The sequence below is a fragment of the Rhinolophus sinicus genome, chromosome 1, assembly GCF_057876585.1.
Source record: "Rhinolophus sinicus isolate RSI-liver-muscle chromosome 1, RSI-T2T, whole genome shotgun sequence".
NCBI lineage: Eukaryota > Metazoa > Chordata > Mammalia > Chiroptera > Rhinolophidae > Rhinolophus > Rhinolophus sinicus.
The window spans coordinates 100942561-100964502 of NC_142501.1; the positions used below are offsets into that span (position 1 = coordinate 100942561).

General features: G+C 49.7%; 1 protein-coding gene across 6 annotated transcripts in view; it reads right to left on the minus strand.

The window, feature by feature from the left end:
• Positions 1–21053, minus strand: part of DIP2C (DIP2 acetate--CoA ligase C (putative)) — a 343900-nt gene extending 322847 nt beyond the window's left edge. The window contains exon 1 of one of the 6 annotated variants that reach the window (XM_088802036.1): positions 20591–21038. In XM_088802036.1, the coding sequence (XP_088658162.1) occupies positions 20591–20675 (85 nt within the window). In that variant the 5' untranslated portion in view covers positions 20676–21038. Of the gene's footprint in view, positions 1–20590 lie in introns of all 6 variants that reach the window. The other 5 variants (XM_088802038.1, XM_088802041.1, XM_088802040.1 and 2 more) reach the window with 5 other exon arrangements.
• Between the last annotated feature and the right edge of the window lie 889 nt (positions 21054–21942).

The window sequence follows — 21942 nt, forward strand, 5'->3', positions numbered from 1 at the left end:
GCGTGACAGGAAGACAGGCAGACTCCTTTTGGGACCCCCAGCATGAGCACATAGTGGACTGCAGATGACAAGGAAACGAATGCTAAAATCTGGCCTAACGAGACCCAGGAGGAAGCAGCAGAGGTGCTACTAACCACCGCTGCTCTGAGGAGGGAGGACACAGGCTCCCGCGCAGGCTGAGGGATGCAGAGGACTCTCCTCCCTCTGGTCTGTAAGGAACACAAATGCTTCAGGTTTATAGAGCGACAAGTAAAATGGATTGACACCAGCTGCCCCACCTCTGTGCAAAGTCAACAGAACAAGGAAGAAGCCAAAACCCTGGTGTCATGGAAGTGGCGCAGTAGCCATGACCCTTCCAGCCCTGCAAAAGTTCACACTGCAGGATTACCGGAAACGCCGACCATTAACCGCCTGTGTTTTGAGCAGCATTTCTATCACATGTCCAGGAGTCATTCACAAAGCTTCTAACAAGAAGGCATTGGTGTCACTTCTATTACGATGTGTGTCACGCCTCTGCACCCATTTAAAACATTGACTCCCACGATGCAGATATATTTTATATACTTTCAGCTGCTTCTACCAAGTGGCAGGGCCATTTACAATTTCCTCCTGAGGGGACAGATGAAGGGTCCCGGGCAGAGGCTGTCCAGTGACATGTCCTCCCAAAGAGGACTTCACAAGTAAATACACAGACACACATGCACACATATATGCACATATCCACACACACGTATACGCAGAAATTCATACGTGCATTTGCACACACACACATTCTCACGTGCACGCACATACACAGAAACACACATACGTATACACTCACTCGTGCACACACACATTCACATACACGTATACACACACACTCAGAGGGGGCCCAATCATTCAATTCTATAAAAGAGGGCATATCCCCCCAAAGGTACCTCTGGAAATTAATGGGCCCACCTTGCTGCACGTTTCTCAATTTCAAATAACGAGGCCTGAGCAAGACCCTCTTCTCTCAAACTTGAACTATTTCTGCTCATTACATCCGAGTCAGCAAACATGTGTGTTTTCACCTCAGACTGAATGTCCTCATTCTCTTCGTTACCCTGGCAACAACGGTTATGTAAAAAGGAGCTGTTTGACATAGTGACATGGTGCCACTTAGTCAATGTAACTTCCTGGGAGCCAACCCGCTTAGAATGTTTTTTCTGAGTGATTTCCTTCAAAAACCATGAGATAATCCATTCCCTTCCTGCTGGCTCCTTCCAGGCCCTTTCACTACCCTTTCATCATCCCAGAAACTAAATCTCAGTTGTCAAAACTGAAGGCAAAGAAACAGCCCTCAGAAGTAGGCTGTTTTAGTATCTCCTGTTCCTCCACAGCAGGAGGAACCAGAGAAGGCGAATGTGCGAAGCCAAACATCAAGAGGTCCCTCTCAAGTCGGAAACACCAGATGCCACCGGCACATTCGGCAGCCCAGCCGCCCTGTCTAAAATGAAGCTTCCATCTCGTGTGGCCCTGCTTCACGAAGCTACCGTGAAGGAAATGAAAGACAGAGCTGCAGACAAGAGAAGGAAAGCAGGACAACTTTTAAAACGTGCGTCTGCTTTACGAGGGGCATGAGGATGTTAAAGCTCACAGGAAAGAGCTATAAAGGCACCCAAGCAAACATCCTCCGACGTATGAAGCAAACCACAGCTTCCAGACTCACAAGTCAGGTGTTCCACACACTGCAGGGGAAGTGTCCCGCCCAGGAGCTCCCACGTGCGATTTCTAGGAATCTAATTTCAAACCTCTTCACAGCCAACATGTCACAAAAATACAGTGATCGCAATGCCGCACAGGCGTGCTAACAACACCTATCCAAAAACAGAAGTGGCATTTCACACAAAGCCCTGCAATCAGAAGAGCATAGGCCACACCCCTAAAGTTCTCACAACCTTTTTCTACATTCGTCACCTGTGTCCATATAATAAAGATAATGATCAGTCACAATAATTAAATGATTTGACAGGGATGCCAAGATTCTATTTTCCATGAGGACCTACTGCCGACCGTATCACACAGCTTCTGTGTTTCTCACCCTTGCCCAGCCCCCGCATGGGCCCCCTCACCCTCCAGGGTCTGGTGTGTCCGATGCAGGGTCCGCTCGCTGACCTCCCTGGATCCTCTTCTGCTTTTCATTTGCCGCGTCGCGTGTGTGCACTGAAGCCTGCTTGTAGATTTGACTGCTAACTTGTATTTGCCATTCATTATAACGCAGAGGTGACAAGACGCATGCAGACTGACAAAGGCAGAAGCTGCCTGCAGACACGACGTGCACACAGGGAGCCTCTTGCTCCCCGGGCGGTGCAGGAGCAGGACCATGAGTGCAGGCCACTGCTCATTCACTGCACACATAAGAAGTGGACCTGGACGACTCAGGAGTCACACATCCAACCAGCTCTGCGGCTCTCGGCGGCAGGGGCTCCTCCAAACGGCTGTGCAGTGGGGGGACGCTATCCTCATGCACTTCACCAGGACACATGCTAAGGGTTCGTCATCAGCCATAAACCCGAACCAAAATGCACAGCGTTCCGAAAGCACAGGGCACACTCTGGCTTTAAGTTTCCTTCCAAAGGTTCCTTGTTCTGTGAACTTGGAATAATAGCCGATTCACAAAGCAGATGTGGCAAGGCTGTCCATCCTGGTTCCACTGGTCAGTGCTCTTCCATGGGTGTCGGCCTCTCCTGCCGCCGGTTCTGTGTCATCTGCAGGCATGCTCAGCAGCCACACACCAGCTGTGCCCCCAGGCACCTCCCGGGGGAAGTGACATCACCCTCAGCCTCCAACCTGACTGCTCCCTGCTGTCAGCAGCATGTGCAGCTCTCTTCCAGAAAAGCCTCTTTGGGCTCCCAGGAACCCCACCATCCACATCTTCGCGGAACCCTAAGCGAGCCTCCTGCTCCTGACCGCTTCCTAAACAGCTACAACGCACCTTCCTCTGGCCTCCTGGCTTTGCACCTGTGGCCCGCATCCATGCTGGCTACTCAACCGCACGTCCCCATGGATGGCTCCAAACCCACTCCGTCCAGACAGCTCTGGGCATCGCTCCCAGCTTCCAAGTCACGTCCACAACGAACATGTCCTCCTCGTTTCCAACAGATCTTGGATGCCCAGCCTCAAAGCTGCACCCTCTCTTCCTGCGTCTCCCAAATCCATCACTCGTGTTCTCTCTCTATCTCTCCCTGCCTCCCTCTGTCTGTGTCTGTCTCTCTCTCTCCCACCCCGCAGCACACACACACACCCTTCCTTCTCTCTCCGCTTCTCACCTGCCCCCTCAGACCTTCACCACCACCAGGCTTGTGGAACCGAGCTCATCCCAGCCTGTCCTGGCCCCAGCAGGCTGCCCGTCTGGAGCATAGCCTCGATCAGCTCATGACCCCCTCCAGAGACCCTTGTGACTCCCCAGTAACCTGAGAGTGGAGGGAGTCCAGATCCTGGGCTCAGTCGTGTCCACACACATTTCATCCCCACAGAGGTTATAGGCGACACACCTGCGTCCGCTGCTGGGCCCCCAGCCCCTCCTACACACGCTGTGTGGGCCATCCACATACTTTTTACATTTTAATTAAATGTACACTTTTTATAAAAACCAACTATGCTGATGAGAATCGTGACATTGCCAGAAAAAGTCAACTACTGAAAAACCAGAGCTCCCCTCGATCAGCTCCCCTGGCCCCGCCCTGCGGCAGGCTGTCTACACCACGGCCACACCCCTGCACGGCCACCACCTCTCCCTAGCTGCACTGCTCATGACCTTGAAGCAGGTGTGTGCGCCCAAACTGGTTCATGCCGGTTCTACCCGAAGACTTAAGATGATAAAATACGACTCCAAAGAGAGTAGCTGACTCCATGAAAGTAAGTGGAATATGTTGCAAAGACTTGGTATAGGGAAACATTTTTTAAATTTTTTTAATTAAAAAAATTGTCTTCAAATTAGGTGTGGGTAAAGCAATGAAGGTATTATGGGACATAATAATGTCTTAAATATGAGACTCCAAACTCAGACCATCTGTCAAGCATTTCCTTGTTCCCTTTTAGAGCAGTGGAAACTGGCAGTGATGGATGGGACACGGGGTCAAGTGGCCAGAGCCCCCAATCGGAGAAGCGGCGGTGAGAGGACGCCAGCCACGTGCGGAGGGCCACCGCTGCACAGGTGTCACTGAGCCCCGGTTCCTGCTCAGGCCACATCAGTTACCTGCGCACAGCGACTCTGATTCCACCACACGTGGCTCCACCTGTCTAGGAAACTGCTGGGTCTCCCGGACCCAAGAAAATCATCCTAACATTTCTGCCCTGGTGTGTGCTCTCCATTTTTCTTTTCACTTCCCTTTTACTTCGGGTGACTTATACAGTACACGTGCAGGTTCTGTGCTCTAATACTCCATGCTTGTGACCTTGATTTCATTATTAACTTCATTCTATAACCAAAATAACAAAGGGAGGGGGTAAAGAAATAAAACTGCAATCTACAGCAAGATCTGTAACTGTATGAGTCCAATACTAGTGTCACCTAGTTGGGACCCAGAAACTTCACATAGAAACACTAAATGAAATAAGTACAGTATATGAGTTAGTTTTTCCAAAGAAAAATCAAAGACGGAGATATTGGCAGGATTCTGAGTGCTCGCCAACAGAAGGCTTGGAGAGTCATGTTTTTACCCCCACGCTCCAGGCGCACCTGTCAGGTGAAATGCTGCCCATGGACACCACAGCCCAAAGAGGTACCCGACACAGCTCCCTCAGGAGCAGCTTCCACAAAAACCATTGGCCATGAGAACCAGGCAAAATGTAGGAGACGAAAACAAACACAAGAGTTGAGCTTTCCTCATCCAGGACCAAGGCCAGGAATGTGCCACGGGTCTTCCCCGAGACTGGTGCAGGCACCCCTCGGCGTTACCTGCTCCGCAGGTGACTAACTGGGGGGCTTCACAGAGCCTTTCCCCCTCCACAGAGGGTCACCCTCACGGGCCCTGGTGTGGTGCTTGGGCTTTTAAGGGTTCGCAGTCACGGGGGAACACTGGGCCAGTGGGGGCATCGTCTCTGTACACACCAACTGTGGGTCCCTTCTCATCTGCCTTAATGGGGGGCTAGTAAAAGTTCACATAACATAATTCTGAATTTCAGTTGTCTTCAAACTGGCCTTCTAGAAACAATCATCCCTTTAGTACGTCCTGGGAAAGCTGACAATAAAGCACAGGACACCATTATCTCCCTCCAAATGTTGACAAAAGCCAGAGTCAGGACTAAGTCAGAATTTCCTGCCTCCTACTTCTTTTCCACTCTGATACCCTTACACGAAGAAATATATGATTAACTTCATATGAGTGGGAGAAGCCACTGGCTCCCAATGGCTGGCCAGCTGCACTGGAATCGCTTGCAGACACTACCTTAACCCACCCTGTGATTCTGAAGGTGGCCTCGGGGCTGGAAATCAGTTTCCCACATGATTGCAATAAATGACCAGGTTTCTACGTGGCAGGAAAGCACAAACAAGTGGTAAAACAGAGCTAAGGTCCATGTGGTGGCCTGAGTTTGCCCACACCTATTCAAAGTTTCAAGAGCAATGACAGTGGCCACTGAACTGGCTTTCTGCAGATGGCCAGCGGGGAAGTGCCCTGGACTCCACACGCCCTGCTGCCTGGGTTTGAACAGCGGGCTGCACAGGGGGTGGGGGGCCTGCGGAAGGTGCCTTTTGTTAAGATGCAAGGTTAGGCAGGCTCCCCAGGGCACCCCTCCCCCCACACGCATGCCACCCGGGAAGCACTGCTCCCCACACTGGAAGCAGACAATGGGCTCAGGCCCCAGGGGAAAATCCACAAGGAAACATCAGGTGGGAAGAAACACAGATTGGCCTCAATCGTGGGGACAGGACAAGGGAACGGGTCAGTTAGAATAAAAGTGGTAACTTGTGATGACCAACTGTTGTCTTGTTTCATTTGCCAACATTTGCATTGTTATTTCAGAAGATTTTATACTGTAAATCATCCTTTTCATTCTATGGAACGCAAAAGCTCTTTGTTTAAGAAAACGTATGGAAACTTGTCAAGGGAAGGGACGATGTGCTCAACACTAATCTCGCCCAAAGAAAGACTCCAGTGACAGCGGTCGGTGCCTTCTAAGCACAGTCGAACTTCCTGCTTACAAAAGTGGGATTATAACACCCCGTGCTCTGCAATAAGCAAGCTTCTCAGGAACAGTGCTGTCTGATTATCAGTCATGTGGGAAAAAGTGAGGTCACTGCTGTGTGAGGAAGGTGACTAACACTTGAGCTGGGACCCACTTGAATTGGTCTCAGAGGGTAAATACCCCAGGCAGTTAGGAGACAGGCTGCAGCGTGGAGCAGAGCCTGAGGGAAGGTGAGCCTGTGGGGTGGGCACGACTGGTGCAGAGAAGATGGGGGCTCCTGGCAAAGAGGTGCAGGATGGATGGGAACAGGAGGAGGAGGGGGCGGGGAGCCAGGGGCCCACCAGGAGGCTGCTGGTCACCCGTTCAGTCTTCCTCTCACACTCGGGAACAAGGCAAAAGTCTACGCCACTTGCTGCCCTTTTGCATTTTATAGACTCGGAAATATTTGTCTGTCAAGTATTACTAAGCTAAATGGCTCACCTATGTGGCCACATTAACCCTGTATGTCGCTGCACTGCTGGGCCTTCACTCACCAGGGACCCCTCGACCACCCTACCTGGAAGGCTGCCCTGCCACTCACTCTGCTAACAATACAGCAAATCAACAGCAATGCCAGGAAAATACTCGTTCTTTCCCAGCACAGGGGAACCTAAAACGTAGGTGTACACGTCCTAACTAGAAGCAGACACACAAAGGGTGTTGTGTTCTCTGACCATAAGAACAGGTCTTTCTTTCACAGCTTAGGGAACTGACGGTGCTCGCCTGCCGCTCCCAGGGTCACAGCGGCAGAGTTGCTGGGGAGTCTTCCCTAGAGGGTGTCCAGGGCACCAGAACCCTCCACCTCTCACTGCCAGCAGGGGTGAAGCCGCCGGGGTGAGAGCATCCCACCTGCGCGGGAGCTTCCACTTCCCGCTAACCCCACAGTGGGCTGAGGGGGAAGACCGGAAGCAGAAAGAAAAGGAAACTAGTCAGAAGGTAACAGGCTCTGAGGCCTGAGGGGTGGGGGCGGCCCCCAGGGAGGCAGAGCTTAGAGCTGGGCCTGGGGGTGCACGTCACCCCCACACCACACCCTGCTGCTTCCTGACCTCCAGAGGGCTCAGTGCACCAAGACGGGGGAGGGCAGTGTGGACCCCACTGCATACTCACATTTACACCACACACGGCACACACTCACATGGCACACACAGTGCATATACACACACACACACACACACACACACACACACACAGAAAACCTGAAGAGCTCTGCTTGCTTGTGGTTCCCTCTTCAGCCCATACCCGCACCTGGGGGTGCTGGCAAGGAGCCAAGTGTGCTGGACCAACAGGGGAGACTGCTGCCTGGCGCTGCCATCGACAGGTGCCCTTCGACAAATCGCCTCACCTCCCACTTCCATACACTTGCTCAGAAAGTGGGAAGGTCAAATAAGGTCGCCTCCAAGGTTAGGGCCTCATACTCAGAGTCTAATTTTCTTCTCAAAATCAGAGTGTGGAAAGTCACACATCACCCCTACACAGTCACTCCACTGGACAGGAGGGGCACTGAGGTGAAAGCAAAGGACAATCACCGATATGTGCCTCTGAAAACCAGGGAAGGCCCAGATGCCTGGCGCCCCATGCCCCACCCCAAACCTGCTGGGCTGAAGGACAGGGTCAGGATGCCTCACCCAGAACACAGGCGCCCGCAGACAGCACTGGCCAGACACTGAGTGAGGCGCCACAGCTGGTGCGGCTGGCCTCCGCCCCTCCGCAAAGGTGGGGACCCTGGCCTCCAACCACAGCCCGGCCCCTGCAGCCCCCAGAGGCTCCTCCCCTGAACTCAGAACTCTGCTTGCTGAGGCCACTCATCCCACATTCCACATGGACTCGATTAGCTGTCTTTTCCATCAGCACTGAACTTCCCCACAGCCTTCATCCCATCTCCTTCTGGATTATAAAAACGTCTGTCACCACTCCCGTGGACTGGAATACAGAGCTTCACTCAAAAAACTGATGAAATAAATGCTTAAGGAAAGAAGACAGTCCAAAAGCTTTCAGACAGCAAAAGCAACCTCTGCGTACGTCTGGAATTACACAGAATTGTACTGATTCTATTTGAGGAGAAGTTTGCACACACACTTCCCCCTGTGCACACAGCACCACTTACACGGCACCTCTGCTTGTTAATACTATTACGTAGTAAACAACAAACAGTATGGACAACCTATTCAATTTACATCTCCAGAGAGCATTTATATTGCTAAAGTAGTTTACCTCCTTAAAATTAGCAAATGTCTCCTTTAGGAAGCGCAGAAATTCTTAACAAAAAACAATATAGCACAGCCTTCAAGGTCTGACAAAGCCAGCCGCTTCTGTCAGAAGGGCCTCCACACCCAAAGCTAACATGTTCCAGTTTTCAGCTGCTATTCAGATGAAAGCACCTTTGTGCTCTGCCCGTGACTTGTAGTAACACTGCCCATAGTATGCCATACCGCATGCCCTCCCACATGAGGTGCCCCCAAAGGCCAGGGTCCTCAGGGTCACTAATCACGGTAACAAAACACAGTCCACGCTCAAATGCTAGGGAAGGGTGCCCACGCGGCAGCGTGACTTACAGAGCTCTGTGTAACCACTATGCACACGGCCAGTGTTGAAACAGGCGTCAGCTGGTGGAGTCCTCGATGAGACACAGAAAGGTTAACCAAAACCCCCCGGGAAAGAGGTGAAAACTGTCCACAGACAGTCCACAAAACAGGTGACACCTGGGCAACTGAAATTTGTTTAGAGCGGTCTCATTCAAAAGAAAAGCTCCTTCCCACAGGGTATGGGAAGGTCACAGGCAGGACCCCCCCACACACACCAGGTACTAAGGGCCTCTGAGTCACAAAGACAAAACAGAATAAAAGATGGAGAGGAAGGAAAGAACACGGGAGAAACAGTGACCGAAGAAGGATCTTATAATTTAGAACAAAGTGGAAAATGTAAATGAAATACGTGACCATGGCTAGCATCTCATAAAAACCAAGAGTTTGGTCTAAGTTACAAGTAACATTAATGCTTTCATCTGAGCCTACAATCGATCTTCTGGAAACGCTCTATATTAGGAGGATAAATCAAAAAATAAAATTAATTCACAATGCAGTGTAATGATTCAGTCATGGGAAACCAAATTAATATAATCCACTGAAAATCAAATTGTATCTTTTTAGAAGTAGGTTATTATGCAGTCAGAGGGCAGCTTTAGATTTAAAATACTTAAGCTGGCAAAGGACTTTGTTTCCGTTAATCCTGATAACTGTGGCCCTGGCGAGGCCAGGACTGAGTGGCTTTCTCAGCTGATGTGATCTGAAGACAGCATTAATATTCCATGTTTTCTGTGGAAGCGAGTTGTGTGACTTCCAGTATTGCTCCACTTTTTCAACAAAGCCCACGGTAAATGCAGAGCATACAAAACCATCTTCGTTCTGGGATTCATGTATTTAATGCAACAGAAAAGTCCTCGGGTTCCCGATGCTAGAACTCATCTTTATCTGACTGAGGAAGTGGGAGCTGCACGTCCAAAACCCATACACAAAAGGCCCAGATTATAGGAAGATGCATCTCACACACATGAGCATGCACACACACACACACACACACACACACACTCACACACGGATAATTACCATCTTGGATACATGGATTCAAAAATCTGGCACAAACGGGAATAATCACGGAATAGGGAAGGTGCAGACTGGTGAGAATATTCTAGACACAGTATCCCATGATGGCCATGTCACACAAAAATCTTATCCATGTTACACACAGTCGTTCCTGTCAACTTTACCCAGATTAAGATTTTTTTATTTACTTAAAGGAAAGGAAACTATCAGATTTGTCCTAACAAGATCCCCTAATCACTAGATTATTCTCACAATTATGAGTAATCACTAAATATCTTCCTCTCAAGGATCTAAAAATTAAAATAGGACCACAAAACAAAGCAACAATCCCAACAACTTTATTAAGCAGACCATAGTTATGAAAATAAAGTATCTTATTTGATACTGCAAGCCCCTAAAATGTCCTTCACAGAACTGCGTACAGGCACCTCGGGGACACTGCAGGGTGGCCCCCACCACGCAGCAAAGTGAGCAGAAATCTTCCTACTGCTGGAGGGTCCTGCCTTCCATTTGAAAAAATACGATATCTGTGAGACAATAAAACGAGGTTGCCTGTACCGTAATGGCTGGTAATCAATTTGACTGTTATATCAGGTGGAAAAAATATATTATTTAGGATACAGGAAATAGGTAAAAAAAAAAAAAAAAAAAAAAAAAAAAGAAAAGAAAAATTACATATACCATGAAACTTGGCATCTCTTAAAAAATTCTGTATCCCGTTTTGATCTGCCTAACTTACTGCACAAGGGTGGGTCACGTGTCGGGAAAGCCGTCACCTGAAAAGCAGGTGGCAGCAGTGTCAGAAAGAGCCCAAGTGAAAGCAGATGGATGACTGGACCCAGCGCTCGCCCCGTGGCCTGGGCCAGCTCTCGGAACACTTTGCTTCTTCTGTGAGACAAATGTCATTTTGCTCGGGTCGTAAGTGCTAAAAGGTAATACATGTAATACGCCAACGGCGTCGCGGCCCACGCAGTGGGTCTCAGTGAGTGGTGACCGCAACATGTTGGAGCCTCCTCCAACATGGACGACGACAGACTTTGTTCACAGCAAAACAGTCGTCTATTTGAAACATCTGATTTAAAGGTGAATGTTAGCACCATCCATTCCCATGGAAACGACGCCAGTTCTCTGAGAACCAGAGGGGAGCATGGGTCACGTGCATTAGATGTGGGCCCGTCCCTGCACCTGGATGCGAGTAAAAGCACCCCTGTCCAACTGACTGCCCCTGAGTGATGGGTGGCTGCTTAAACACAAGGGTCATTGTCCTGGTCAGGGACAGGGAAGCTTTGACAAAGGTCATTCTTTTCTGATAGAGACGCTAATGAGGTTATTCTTGGAATCTCAATTAGAATATTTTTCCCAGAAAGAACACAACCAAGAATTATCAGCACTGCCTCTTGACCAAGATAAGTACGATTTCTGATAAAACCAGATCCAGCCTCTTGACTGGAGAGGATGCAGCCCAGAAAAGTTACCCCAAGGGGCTGCATTTCTTTATCTTCCACAAGAAACACAGGAAATTCTCAGGCACAGAAATTCCGTGTTTCCCCGAAAATAAGACCTAGCCGGACCATCAGCTCTAATGCATATTTTGGAGCAAAAATAAATATAAGACCTGATATTATATATTGTATGACATTATATTATATATTATATTATATTATATTATATTATATTATATTATATTATATTATATTATATTATGTGATGTAAGACCCGGTCTTATATAAGACCCAGTATTATATTGTATTATATTATATTATGTTATATTATATTATGTTATATTATATTATATTATATAGTACATTATATGATATAAGACCCGGTCTTATATTAATTTTTGCTCCAAAAGACACATTAGAGTTGATGGTCTGGCTAGGTCTTATTTTTGGGGAAACACAGTACAAGGCAGCATGCAATTATAAGGTTTATTTTATATATTTGTTTCAGGAAATGCTAGTGTTCCAAATATTGCTCCCCATTCCACATTCTTTCAAGAATCAATCAGTTATCACAGCTGCCCTAGGATCCCATTGATAGTCAGCCCTGGGAGCTTCTCAACCAGATCTTGAACGGCAGGGCCACCCAAGGACCACTCCACCCCCGCCATCCTCTGCCCACCTTCCTTCCCCGAGGCCTGAGGCCTCGGCCTCACTCTCCTGCCCGCACAGAGAGAGAACAGAGCATGGCACTTTCTGAAAGCCCCTGCTTATTTACACACTTTCTATCAAAGGTGGATTTCATCCAAAATCCTATGTGTGTCAAACACTGAACAAGTCATCAAGGAAGCAAGACAAATCAAGGCTACTTCCTGCCCTGTGTCCTCATAACAGGGAATTTAAAATACCAACAGGCAAAAATCCCTCACTAGTATGAGATCTGAACAGTAATGCATCACCATCTACAGAACTGACAAAAACGAATTTTACTTCCTTTCCACATTAATTTGTGTACAAGGAACTAGTGAAAAAGTCTCAATGTCTGGACTCTGATTCTAGCAGCAAAATAACCCCAAGCACTATTTCTCACTTGGCCATGTAAACCTCATGGTCCATGGGAGAGGGCCAGGCAACAGGAGATAAAGGCAAAATGAAACAATAAACCAACCAGACATAGCAGTTGTACTTTTACCGAATTGACACAGCTCTGCAACCCAACCCAGGGCAAGAGGGAACATTACAATGTATATTAGAGACACTAGTAACAAAATTTCAACCCTGGTAAATGGATACCTTATTTCCTTAGGTGTATATTAATGACTTCAGTTTAATGGAATCATGCCCTGTATTAAATAACTCCTTAAAGATTACTTTGTATTACTACATCTCAGCAGCTTTTAAGCATCCATTATATTTGCCCAAATAAATAAGATGTTTTCAAAGACTGATAATGCTCACTTAAGAATCTAGCATGTTACTCTTAGATAGTTATTATACGTAATTGAAGCCATAACTTCTGCGAACCATTAAGTTCACATGGGGGTGGGGCTTAAAAAACTCTCTCTTGCTTTTATTTTAAGAGCAGCAGCTGATGAGAGTCGATAAGGAGAAGATCCCACTGACACTCACAAACCCAGCGGTGCCCAACCCAAGAGACTGCAGGGGTCGTAAGGATAGAGCCCCAGCACGTCCCAGGTGTTTGGCGAGCGGGGCACAGGCCTCAGGTCACATGGCCAGAGCAAGCCCCTGCCCGTATGGCGGACAGGCTCTGCGCAGGGCATGGCCTGGCCTCTCAGAACTGTCCCGGCTTGCGTCATCCCACCTGTAGAGCCCATCAGCCAGCGTCCATGTGCACACATCACCAGACATGGGGACATGACAAGAAGGGGTGTCAGCTTGGCCTCTCCCCACACACACTGATGGCTGAGGACCACGCACATCCAGAAGAAGACATTCCAGAGTCACAGCCAGTGGACTTCTGCACTTCATTGTCAGTTAGCATTCAGAGGAGGGGACACTGCAGAAGACATGGGGCAGCTTCTCCAGCAAACTTGGAAACAACTCTGCTAGGAGGTTCAAACGCAGTCCTGAGGTATGCCGGGACTAAGGCCTCTACAGGATGTCCTGCCCAGATATGCCAATCCTTCCCAAACTTTCCTCTTGAAAGCGGATAGGAGCTAAAAAGAGGGGCTTCCATTGACTCAAAGGCACCACCAGGAAGAAACAAGTTTTGTCTTAAAAATAAACAAAAAGGTGCCAGGGCTGTGAAAGCCTCCCAGTATGCAGTAAGTGGTCAGGTAAGCCTAAGTAAAAGTGCTCCCCACACCCTGCCTGCACCTTGAGGGGCTCCTCCTCCCACTTCCTTTCTCCTCGGGCAGCTCCTACAGTCACTGTAACCCCAAATCACCCGCATAACCGGGGGCGAGGGGAACACCAGGAGTAGGAAGTAAGGGAGCTAACCCAGCACCTGGGAGGGAAAGAGCGGAAGTGGGTGTTAACCAAGGAACGCACTGTGACATTCAGGACTACCTGACAGCTGAGGAAACTGAGGTCGGAGGGACGAGCGAGCTCAAGACGACGCGATGCGGTGAGTGGCGGGACCAGCAGAGCCCTGACACACTGTCGGATGTATGAAAAGCAGGAAGAGGGCTTCTCAATGGATCAGACCTTCGGCCCAGAGAAATCTCAAGACCCTCCCGTGAATCCCAGCAAATAGGAATTAGAAAAAGACCCAAAGAGAAGCACAGAAGAAGGTGGCCCACAAGCTGAAAATGTCCTTTGGTACTTAAAATCCCCAGGCACTAAACTCCAGGCCCCTCAAGCTGACGGCTCCTAAGTGAACCTGTCCTTCCTGAAGCACTTAGCCACCTACCTAAAAGATTTCATCCGTTCCTCTCCCCTGACAGTACCAGGCTTTGCCACTGCTTAGAACACCTGACACCCTTATAGGACGCCTCCTAAGCTACACGTGGTCAGCATCCGGGTAACCGGACACGCCCAGCACCAGCCCTGCTCTAACTGCAACGTAACAGAGCAGCTCTGTTCTACTGATAAAGATGGCCAATGCTTCCAGTAAGGCTCAGACACTAGTCTACAGTTCCATTCTCATCGCAGGTAAACTGGCCTGCAAATCTATTTTGCACAGGAAGCACGCCTTGATGTGTCCTCAGGAGACGGTCAAGGTGGGGCCATGCCATCTTCATCTTTATGGGAAGTGAATTCAAGCTTGGTGACAAAGAGGACTGGAGACTATGCAAGGATTCAAAGTAGATTCTTCTGTTTTTCCTGAGAGTGACAAAGTCAAGGAACCAGGCTCCTTGTCCAGGCGAGGGAGTGGCTGCAGCAAATCCACAAACGCCTCTGGGGAATGTCAGACAGTTCACCGACCCAGGGCCTCTCCTCTCCCTAAAGTTTTATCTGTTTTATTAGCTCTTGGCACATGGCAAGCAACAGTCGTGAGACGCCTGGTCTGAATGCAAGCAGAATCACTCCTGTGACTTTAAGTCAAGTTTCTCTCTGCGCAGGACTGAGTGTCTAGAAGACAAGTCAGATGGGGAGGCCTCCCTCCCTCCTGTGGTCGTCAATCTTTTCATTAGGACACGGGAACAGTTCCAACCTAATAAGCAAAGAAAGGTTTAAAACAGCAGCCCTCAAGGAAAAGGTCTGTTTTGCCTACTACCGTGTTTCCCGAAAATAAGACCAATCCTGAAAATAAGCCCTAGCATGATTTTTAATAAGACATTCCCTGAAAATAAGTCCCAATGCGTCTTTTGGAGCAAAACTTAATATAAGACCCGATCTTATTTTCAGGGAAACACGGTACCTACCAGTCAGAGGCCACCATTCCTCACCAGCTTGGACAGTTTTCATCCCTGATTCTTCGTACCTGCTGTACAAAGCACCTGAGTAAAGTACTCTCTCAATGTGTAGCTCACACAGTACAGGGAGCCCATTTTCTTACACAAGATAGCAACCAAATTTTCAAAAAGTAGAATTCAAAACAGAATCCAACAGAACTCAAAAAAACTAAATAGCAACCCCTCCCCCCCCCAAAAAAAAAGACTACTCGTAATTTTGACCTTGACAACTCAGCATCTTCACATTCTCCCACTTCATTTGCCTCAAGGGCTTATTAAAATGAATAACCCAAGGGTCCTGAAGAGAAAAGGGCAGTATCCATGTTCTCAGAGGGCAGGAACCCCGTTCCTTGTCACACTGGTCCTGTACCCCACCCCATACCGGCTGGGACCCCCAGTTTGCCTCTCCTCTCTGACAGCCCTATTTGTTGTCATCAGGAACAAATGGGTATGATTACTTAAGGTTTTGCCCGTCCTAGCACAAAGAACAGAGAGCAGTGCCAACAACCGTAGGTCACCTTTGTACGGCACACAAATCACAAAAGACGGAAAAGGTCGGCAAGCTTGAAAGTAGAGGTGTGCAGAGAGACTGGAGGGTAGCAAGAGCCCAAACCCGAGAAGCAGCTGGAAACCCATCACGTCACCGAGGTGCCGTTCATGTTCATCCATTGAAATGTCCCCTATTCCCAGGACAAATACTGATGTGCAAAACCAAATTGAGTCACTGCAACCAAGGGTTTGTTGTTGTTTTTTAAGGTGCCTGAATAATTCTGAGAAGAACTAGAAATGAACTTAATAATACAACTAAGATTTGGACCAGTGAGTCAGTCCACACACATGACATCCAAACGAAGATGAGTGACATACTCTCTGCAATTCAGAAGATGGTACAACTCACCACTAAATCACTGCTTTAAAAAAAAAATCAGCTCTAAAAAGAGACAACCATTTGGAAAAGGCTGGGGCAGGAAGACAAGTGACTCACAGCATCCAGCAGCTTGTAGCCTGAAACCATAACAAGAATATAAAACCCGTGGGCCCGGCTCAAACAAAATAGAGTCGTTCCGGCTCTAACCTCATGAAGTACAGCCCTAAGCACGACGAGAGCATTGCAAATACATATCTGTGAGCATTTGGCACAATCTTACGGATCTGTGCCTTTAACGCGTGTGTTTACTTTCCTAGCTTCCTGGCTAACTTTGACATCTTATTTATTCATCAAGAAAAGAACATTAAATGTAACAATTTTCATAACTCTGAAAAGCTCTCAGAATTCAAGTCCACACATTTCAAATCCTACATATGTCAATTATATATACATATGCCATTATATATATACACATATATATTTTATATATATATATATATATATATATATATATATATATATATATATAATATATATATATGTTTGTGGGGTTTTTTTGAACACTGGTAACAACATTTTAGGTGTCGTGCCCGTATTCCGTGTCATTTGCCAGGATGCTCACAGCTCTGTGTGACAACTTTGAGAAGGATGGTACAAAGTCGGCAAATTTCAGGGCCGATGCTGCAGTCTGATTGCAGCTGCATGGCTCGGAGCACTACAGGGAGGACCTGGCTGAACCTGCTGAGCACTCTCCATCCTCGTCCGTCCCCCCCCAGACAACCAATTATCAATGAGACTCTGGAAGGAAATACTGTTTCACACATTTGTCTCCAGAGTCAACTGTTTCCTTTCAGGAGGAGAATGTACGCATAGTTGGGGTGGCTCTGTCTCTCTTACTGACTTTGGAAGGTGGGCCTAAGCTTTAAGCTCTGGGAGACCTGTTAGCTGTGTAACAACCGGGACCTCCAAGAAAAGCATGGGGGCTGGAAAGGAGGAGAGGGCCAGAACATGAGTTTAGAGCTAAGTGTGTTGGTTATCTGGTACCCAAGAGCCCTGAAAATGCCATCCCCCAAAGTTATAAGCCTTCCAAGGCAATCTCTCTAAGATTCTATCCTTTGGTGACCGGAATGTGCAAGACGCTTGTGGACTAGTCATCTGCAGTGAAAAAAGCAATTATCAGTTCCTTGGCCAACGCAAAGGGCTGATGTTTAAATTAGCACTCACCTTCTTCCACAAGCAGTGCCATACTTGCTAAGATGTTCAGCTGGACCATGTGATGGAACGTAACTGATACTTGGAGTAATCTGGTGTATTAGCAAAACAGAGCCTCGACTAAGTAATTCCCAGAAGTTAGGAAGTGAGCAGGCAGGCACACTGCTAACAATGGGTAAAGGATGGCATATGCTTTTTAAAAGCCATCTCTTCTGCAAACACCTGTGAACTTTCACAGGCTATAATATCACAAGGCAATTTCCCTAAGTTCTACCACAGTCAGAATCCAGCCACTCCTGAAAGGGTGGGGAGAGTGCCTGCTGTAGTTGCAAATCAGGTGTGTACACAGCCCCAGAAACAAGCATCAGTTCACAGAGAAACTTACTGCTCAATTTCAAACAACAAATTAATTTTGCGTGAGTCTGTCTTAACTGAATAGTTTTCTGTTTCCTTTCTACTTTGCTTGGCATTTCCATTTAAAATGTTTCCTTAAGCCAAACAGTGTTTATTCACTTATTAATAAAATTATTTGAGGGCCGTCTTAAAGCCAAAAAGAAAGACGCACAATTCCAAAAGGCAAGCATGTAGGTGAGAGAAGGGAAGAAAAGCAGTCTAGGAAAAGGAGTGTGGGCCACTCCACCTGGTATCCTGCAGCAGCCAGCTCACCGGCTGGCTCCCTGCCCGTCTAACATGCATTCCCAAGTATTTAAGCAGACCCACAACCCCTGGCCCGCCACCAACCCTGGTGCTGCCCGTCCCCATGGGAGGGGCCCTCTGCCACATTTCCCCAGAATACTCCATTCTCTGCTGACACGGCTGTTGTAGGGGAGAGAAGCTAACTTTCCCCGGAGAGGGGAGCGCTAGGTAGTAACTGTCAATGGAAAGAAGCACAGAGGCAACCAGCAGAGCAGAGAAGTGAAACCGGAGTTCTGCAGACAATGGCCCAATAAAATAAGACAATATTAGCACCTATGCCAACACCCAGCAGACAGTGCAAACCAAAACGGGGCCACTACCCACAAATCCAGATACGCAACCGGCAATGGCTGGCAGGCAGCATAGGAACTCGCACAGAAGAGGCCACTCTGTTTTTTCAGTCTGTAGTATGTGCATAAAATGGAATTGTTTTTCCATTCTCATCTGTAGGAACTCAGCACTAGAAATTCCACATAGGTTTCCACAATATTTCCGGACATCTCCATAAAACGATGAAGGCTAATTTAAAGACTCCTCTCCCTGTGAATCCTGATTGAAGAGAAAATGTGAAAGCAATATACTTAAATAATTCAGCATTGAGAGTGGTTTTAACTTTTTGCTTTGAAAGTGGGTGTGCTGGTGGATTTCGATAAGTTCAAAATGTAAAGAGACATGGAGATTTCTAATCCTACTGTTCTTTGGTTTCTCTTAGGCAACGCTGGAAAACAATGGTTCATCTAACTTAAGCCAGTAAAACTACTCTATGTGGTTATAAGACCTGAAATTCCGTATGACCTTAAAAACTGACTCCATCAACGCAGCCTAGACAAAGCAAGTCAAAGGAGACACAGCCAGTGGGGGGGGGGGGGGGGGCAGGGGGCATGGCAGGGCTGAGGCTGGGCCAACAACCCTCCTGATCATTCTTCTATTTTCCCGTGTTCAGGCCAGGTCTAGCAAGGTTTATGGAGAAAGAAAACAATAATGTGCTTTCTGCACGCAAACACACACCCCTCTCCCTGCCCAGACACTTGGTAAGAAACTCATTCCGCCCTTTTCAAAATCTGTACGACACAAGGTGTTCTCAGAGAATAGGGTTGAGCGCACATTGATCTAAAGTGGTTTAGCCATCCACTGGGCAGCAGGAACATAGTACTCACCCTCCAAGAGCCACAGCTGGTGACAGGTGAGTGTCATCTAACAGGTGAGCGCGCCCCAAGTATGCATTCAGAAGTGACCAGAAGCGACGCTCCCAGCGCAGCAAGGGGCCAGGACACATGTTCTGAGCATTATCCAATCCCCAGGCTGGAGGGGCAGGTGAGCCATTCCATGGAGTTCAGGTGACTCCCGCTTTGCCAACACTGATGGGGTGCTGACACTTGACCTGAGTCTGACGCTGACACAGCAGGAGCACTTTTTGGGAGACCATACAACAGTAGTGCCCACAAGAAACACGCTCCAAGGGCTGGTCAGTGTGGGAGACATCCCCTCTGCACACCGACACACTCAAAGAACTTGGCAGGTCTGCTAACAGACTTCACCCTGCCAGCGCGCTGTCCACAGCGCTCACTTTAGCACCAACGCAAATCTAAGTGTTGGGGGGAAGAAGGGGGGGAAGGATGCTGCACCCTGTATGTCCTGCCTCTGGGCCCTCACGTCTTCGGCCAGGGGAGCAGTATCTGCTCAGCCCCTCCTCCTGCTACCCGGCTGTTTAACATTACAGAACACGGAGGCCCTGCAGAGCCCAACATGAAACAAGGAAACCATCCATGGACATGTGAAAAGGCAGCTAACACCACACACACCACAGCACCCACGTTTATTCCCTTCTGCACCCTGCAAGCATTAAAAAGGAAAACATAAAGTCAGTATGGGCTCCTCCCTGCTGATGAAATTGGCACGAATGAATTTACTTCCTGGCTGCTGGCCCTCCCAAAACCGTTACACACACACACACACATACACACACACACACACAGAAGTTTACCACGCTGCACTGCTCCAAGTAGAAATCTGAGACCAGCCAGCCCATCCCCACCCTACCACAGCACGTTAGTGGCCTTTCCGGGGTGAGCCTGGTGAACACTAAATATATATTAAACATTAGCATTTTGGAACTTCCGTGGCTTTTCTTTAAAGACATAGCAAAACACGATCTAAACTTATGACAGTTGAGCACATGACCCCATCATTACGAGCAAATAAGAAACCGTACATAACACTCCATGAAATCACGGTGGCAAATCTGTCACCAATTCCAAATACGAACCGGGGAGCGTGAGGCACGCACGGCACCTGGCCCGAGGGAGGTTTGCGTCTCCCCACCCTTCGCATCACAACACACACGAACAATAGTAGCACCACCTTCCCCAGCAGGACAGGCCGTTTGAAAGCCAGGATGCCTGGCACATCGAGGATCAAACCCTTAAGTCCAAGGACAAGTTTCGCATTAGTACAAGGCCAGGGCACCGCAGGCCAAGCGCCGCGGAGACGTCCCCAGCCTGGGCCGCGGGGACAGCGCGCGGACGCGCACAAGGACACGGGCCCGCCAGGCCGGCCGCTCCACCCCGTGCCCCAGGCCCCGCCGCAGCGCAGCCGGGCGGCGACACGCAGCGGCCCGGGCGGGGGCTGCGACATGCACCGCAGGGACCCCACGCCCTGGGGACCCCGCGCCCGCCCGCCCCGCAGCGGCCTCCCAGCGACAGCTCGGCGCGGCCCGGCCGGGCCTGTTACCTTCCGACAGCTCCAGCTCCAGCTCCGCCAACCGGGCCCGCACCTCCAGTGGCAGCGCCATACCCTCCAGACTGCGGTCCGCCATCGCGCCGCGCCCGCCTCTTTGTTCCAGGCCGCGGCTCCGCCGCTCCTGCGCCCCGAACCCGCACCGAGCGGCGGCAACCGGCGGGCAGCGCTCCTCCTCCGGCGCCTCCTCCGCGCGGCCCCGCAGGGCGGCCTCGCGCCCGCGCCCCGCGCGCCCCCGGCCCGGCGCGGTCCCGCCGCTGCTCTGCTGCTCCGCCGGGTGGTCCCCGGTGAGCGCGGCGACGAGGGCGCGAACAGGGCGGGGGTTGCGGACGGGGGCGCGCACCGGGGACGGGGGTGGGAGTTCTGGGGCGCAGTGAGAGGGGCGCGCCTGCAGCTGGGGCGCACACCAGGACGGAGGCTATGGGTCGTGGGCTTGCGGGCTGCGCTGGGGGTGGCGGAGGCTGTGTGGTGCGGAGGCTCGCGCCAGGGCGGGGATACGGGGCCCGCGCAGTGCGCGCGCCCACGGCGCGCACCGGCCCAGCGGGCCCGCCCCGCCCCGCCCCGCCCAGTCCTCGCCTCCCTCTGGCTTAAGGCAAAAAATACCTGCTGGAGCCCTGGCTTAACGCAGAGGTTGAAACTTAAAATATTGTGGGTCTTCAAGGGCTGAATTTTTTTTTCTTAATAGTTTCTTTTTTGGGGGAAAGGTAAAAAGACAGCGTGGGCGTGGAGCGAGTACCCGGCTGGAAGTTCCTAACTCTAGATCTAGAACCCGCCAGCCGCACTGTGCCTTTTGGCTAACCAATGCATCTGCCTGGGCTTGTCCCCAACCCGCGAAAAGGAAGCTGGAGGAGAGGTGGGGTCACCCACTGTCCACTTCCACATCATCCTGAAAGGCCGTGGCCAGATCACACACGGCCCCAGCACCCACCTTCAGCTGGCTTGGGGGCGCCTGTGGTCCTTAGCAGATCCTCTCCCCCTTCCCCGCCCCCCCACCCCCGCACTCTCTCCATGACCGCCCAGGAGTCCATCCCTTTTCTCGTCCACGCCTGTGCATCCTTCCCTGAGTTACCAGCGTCACCTCCAGGGTAATTAACAGATCTGTGCCTCCAGGCCTGCCTGACCGTTTGGGGGAGGCTATCTCACGCCTCCGACTGTCCAACTAAATAATCTCAGCTAGACACCCTTATACTCCGAACTCACACGCCCAAGATTCAGCCAGCGTCTTCTCATGACTTCTAACACCTTCCACCATTTTCCAAATTGTCCAGGCCGTAGAGTCGCCAGACTTTTGTCTTCTTTGGTCTTGCCAGTCCTCTCCAGGCTGTGACACAGCCTCCGTCATCTGA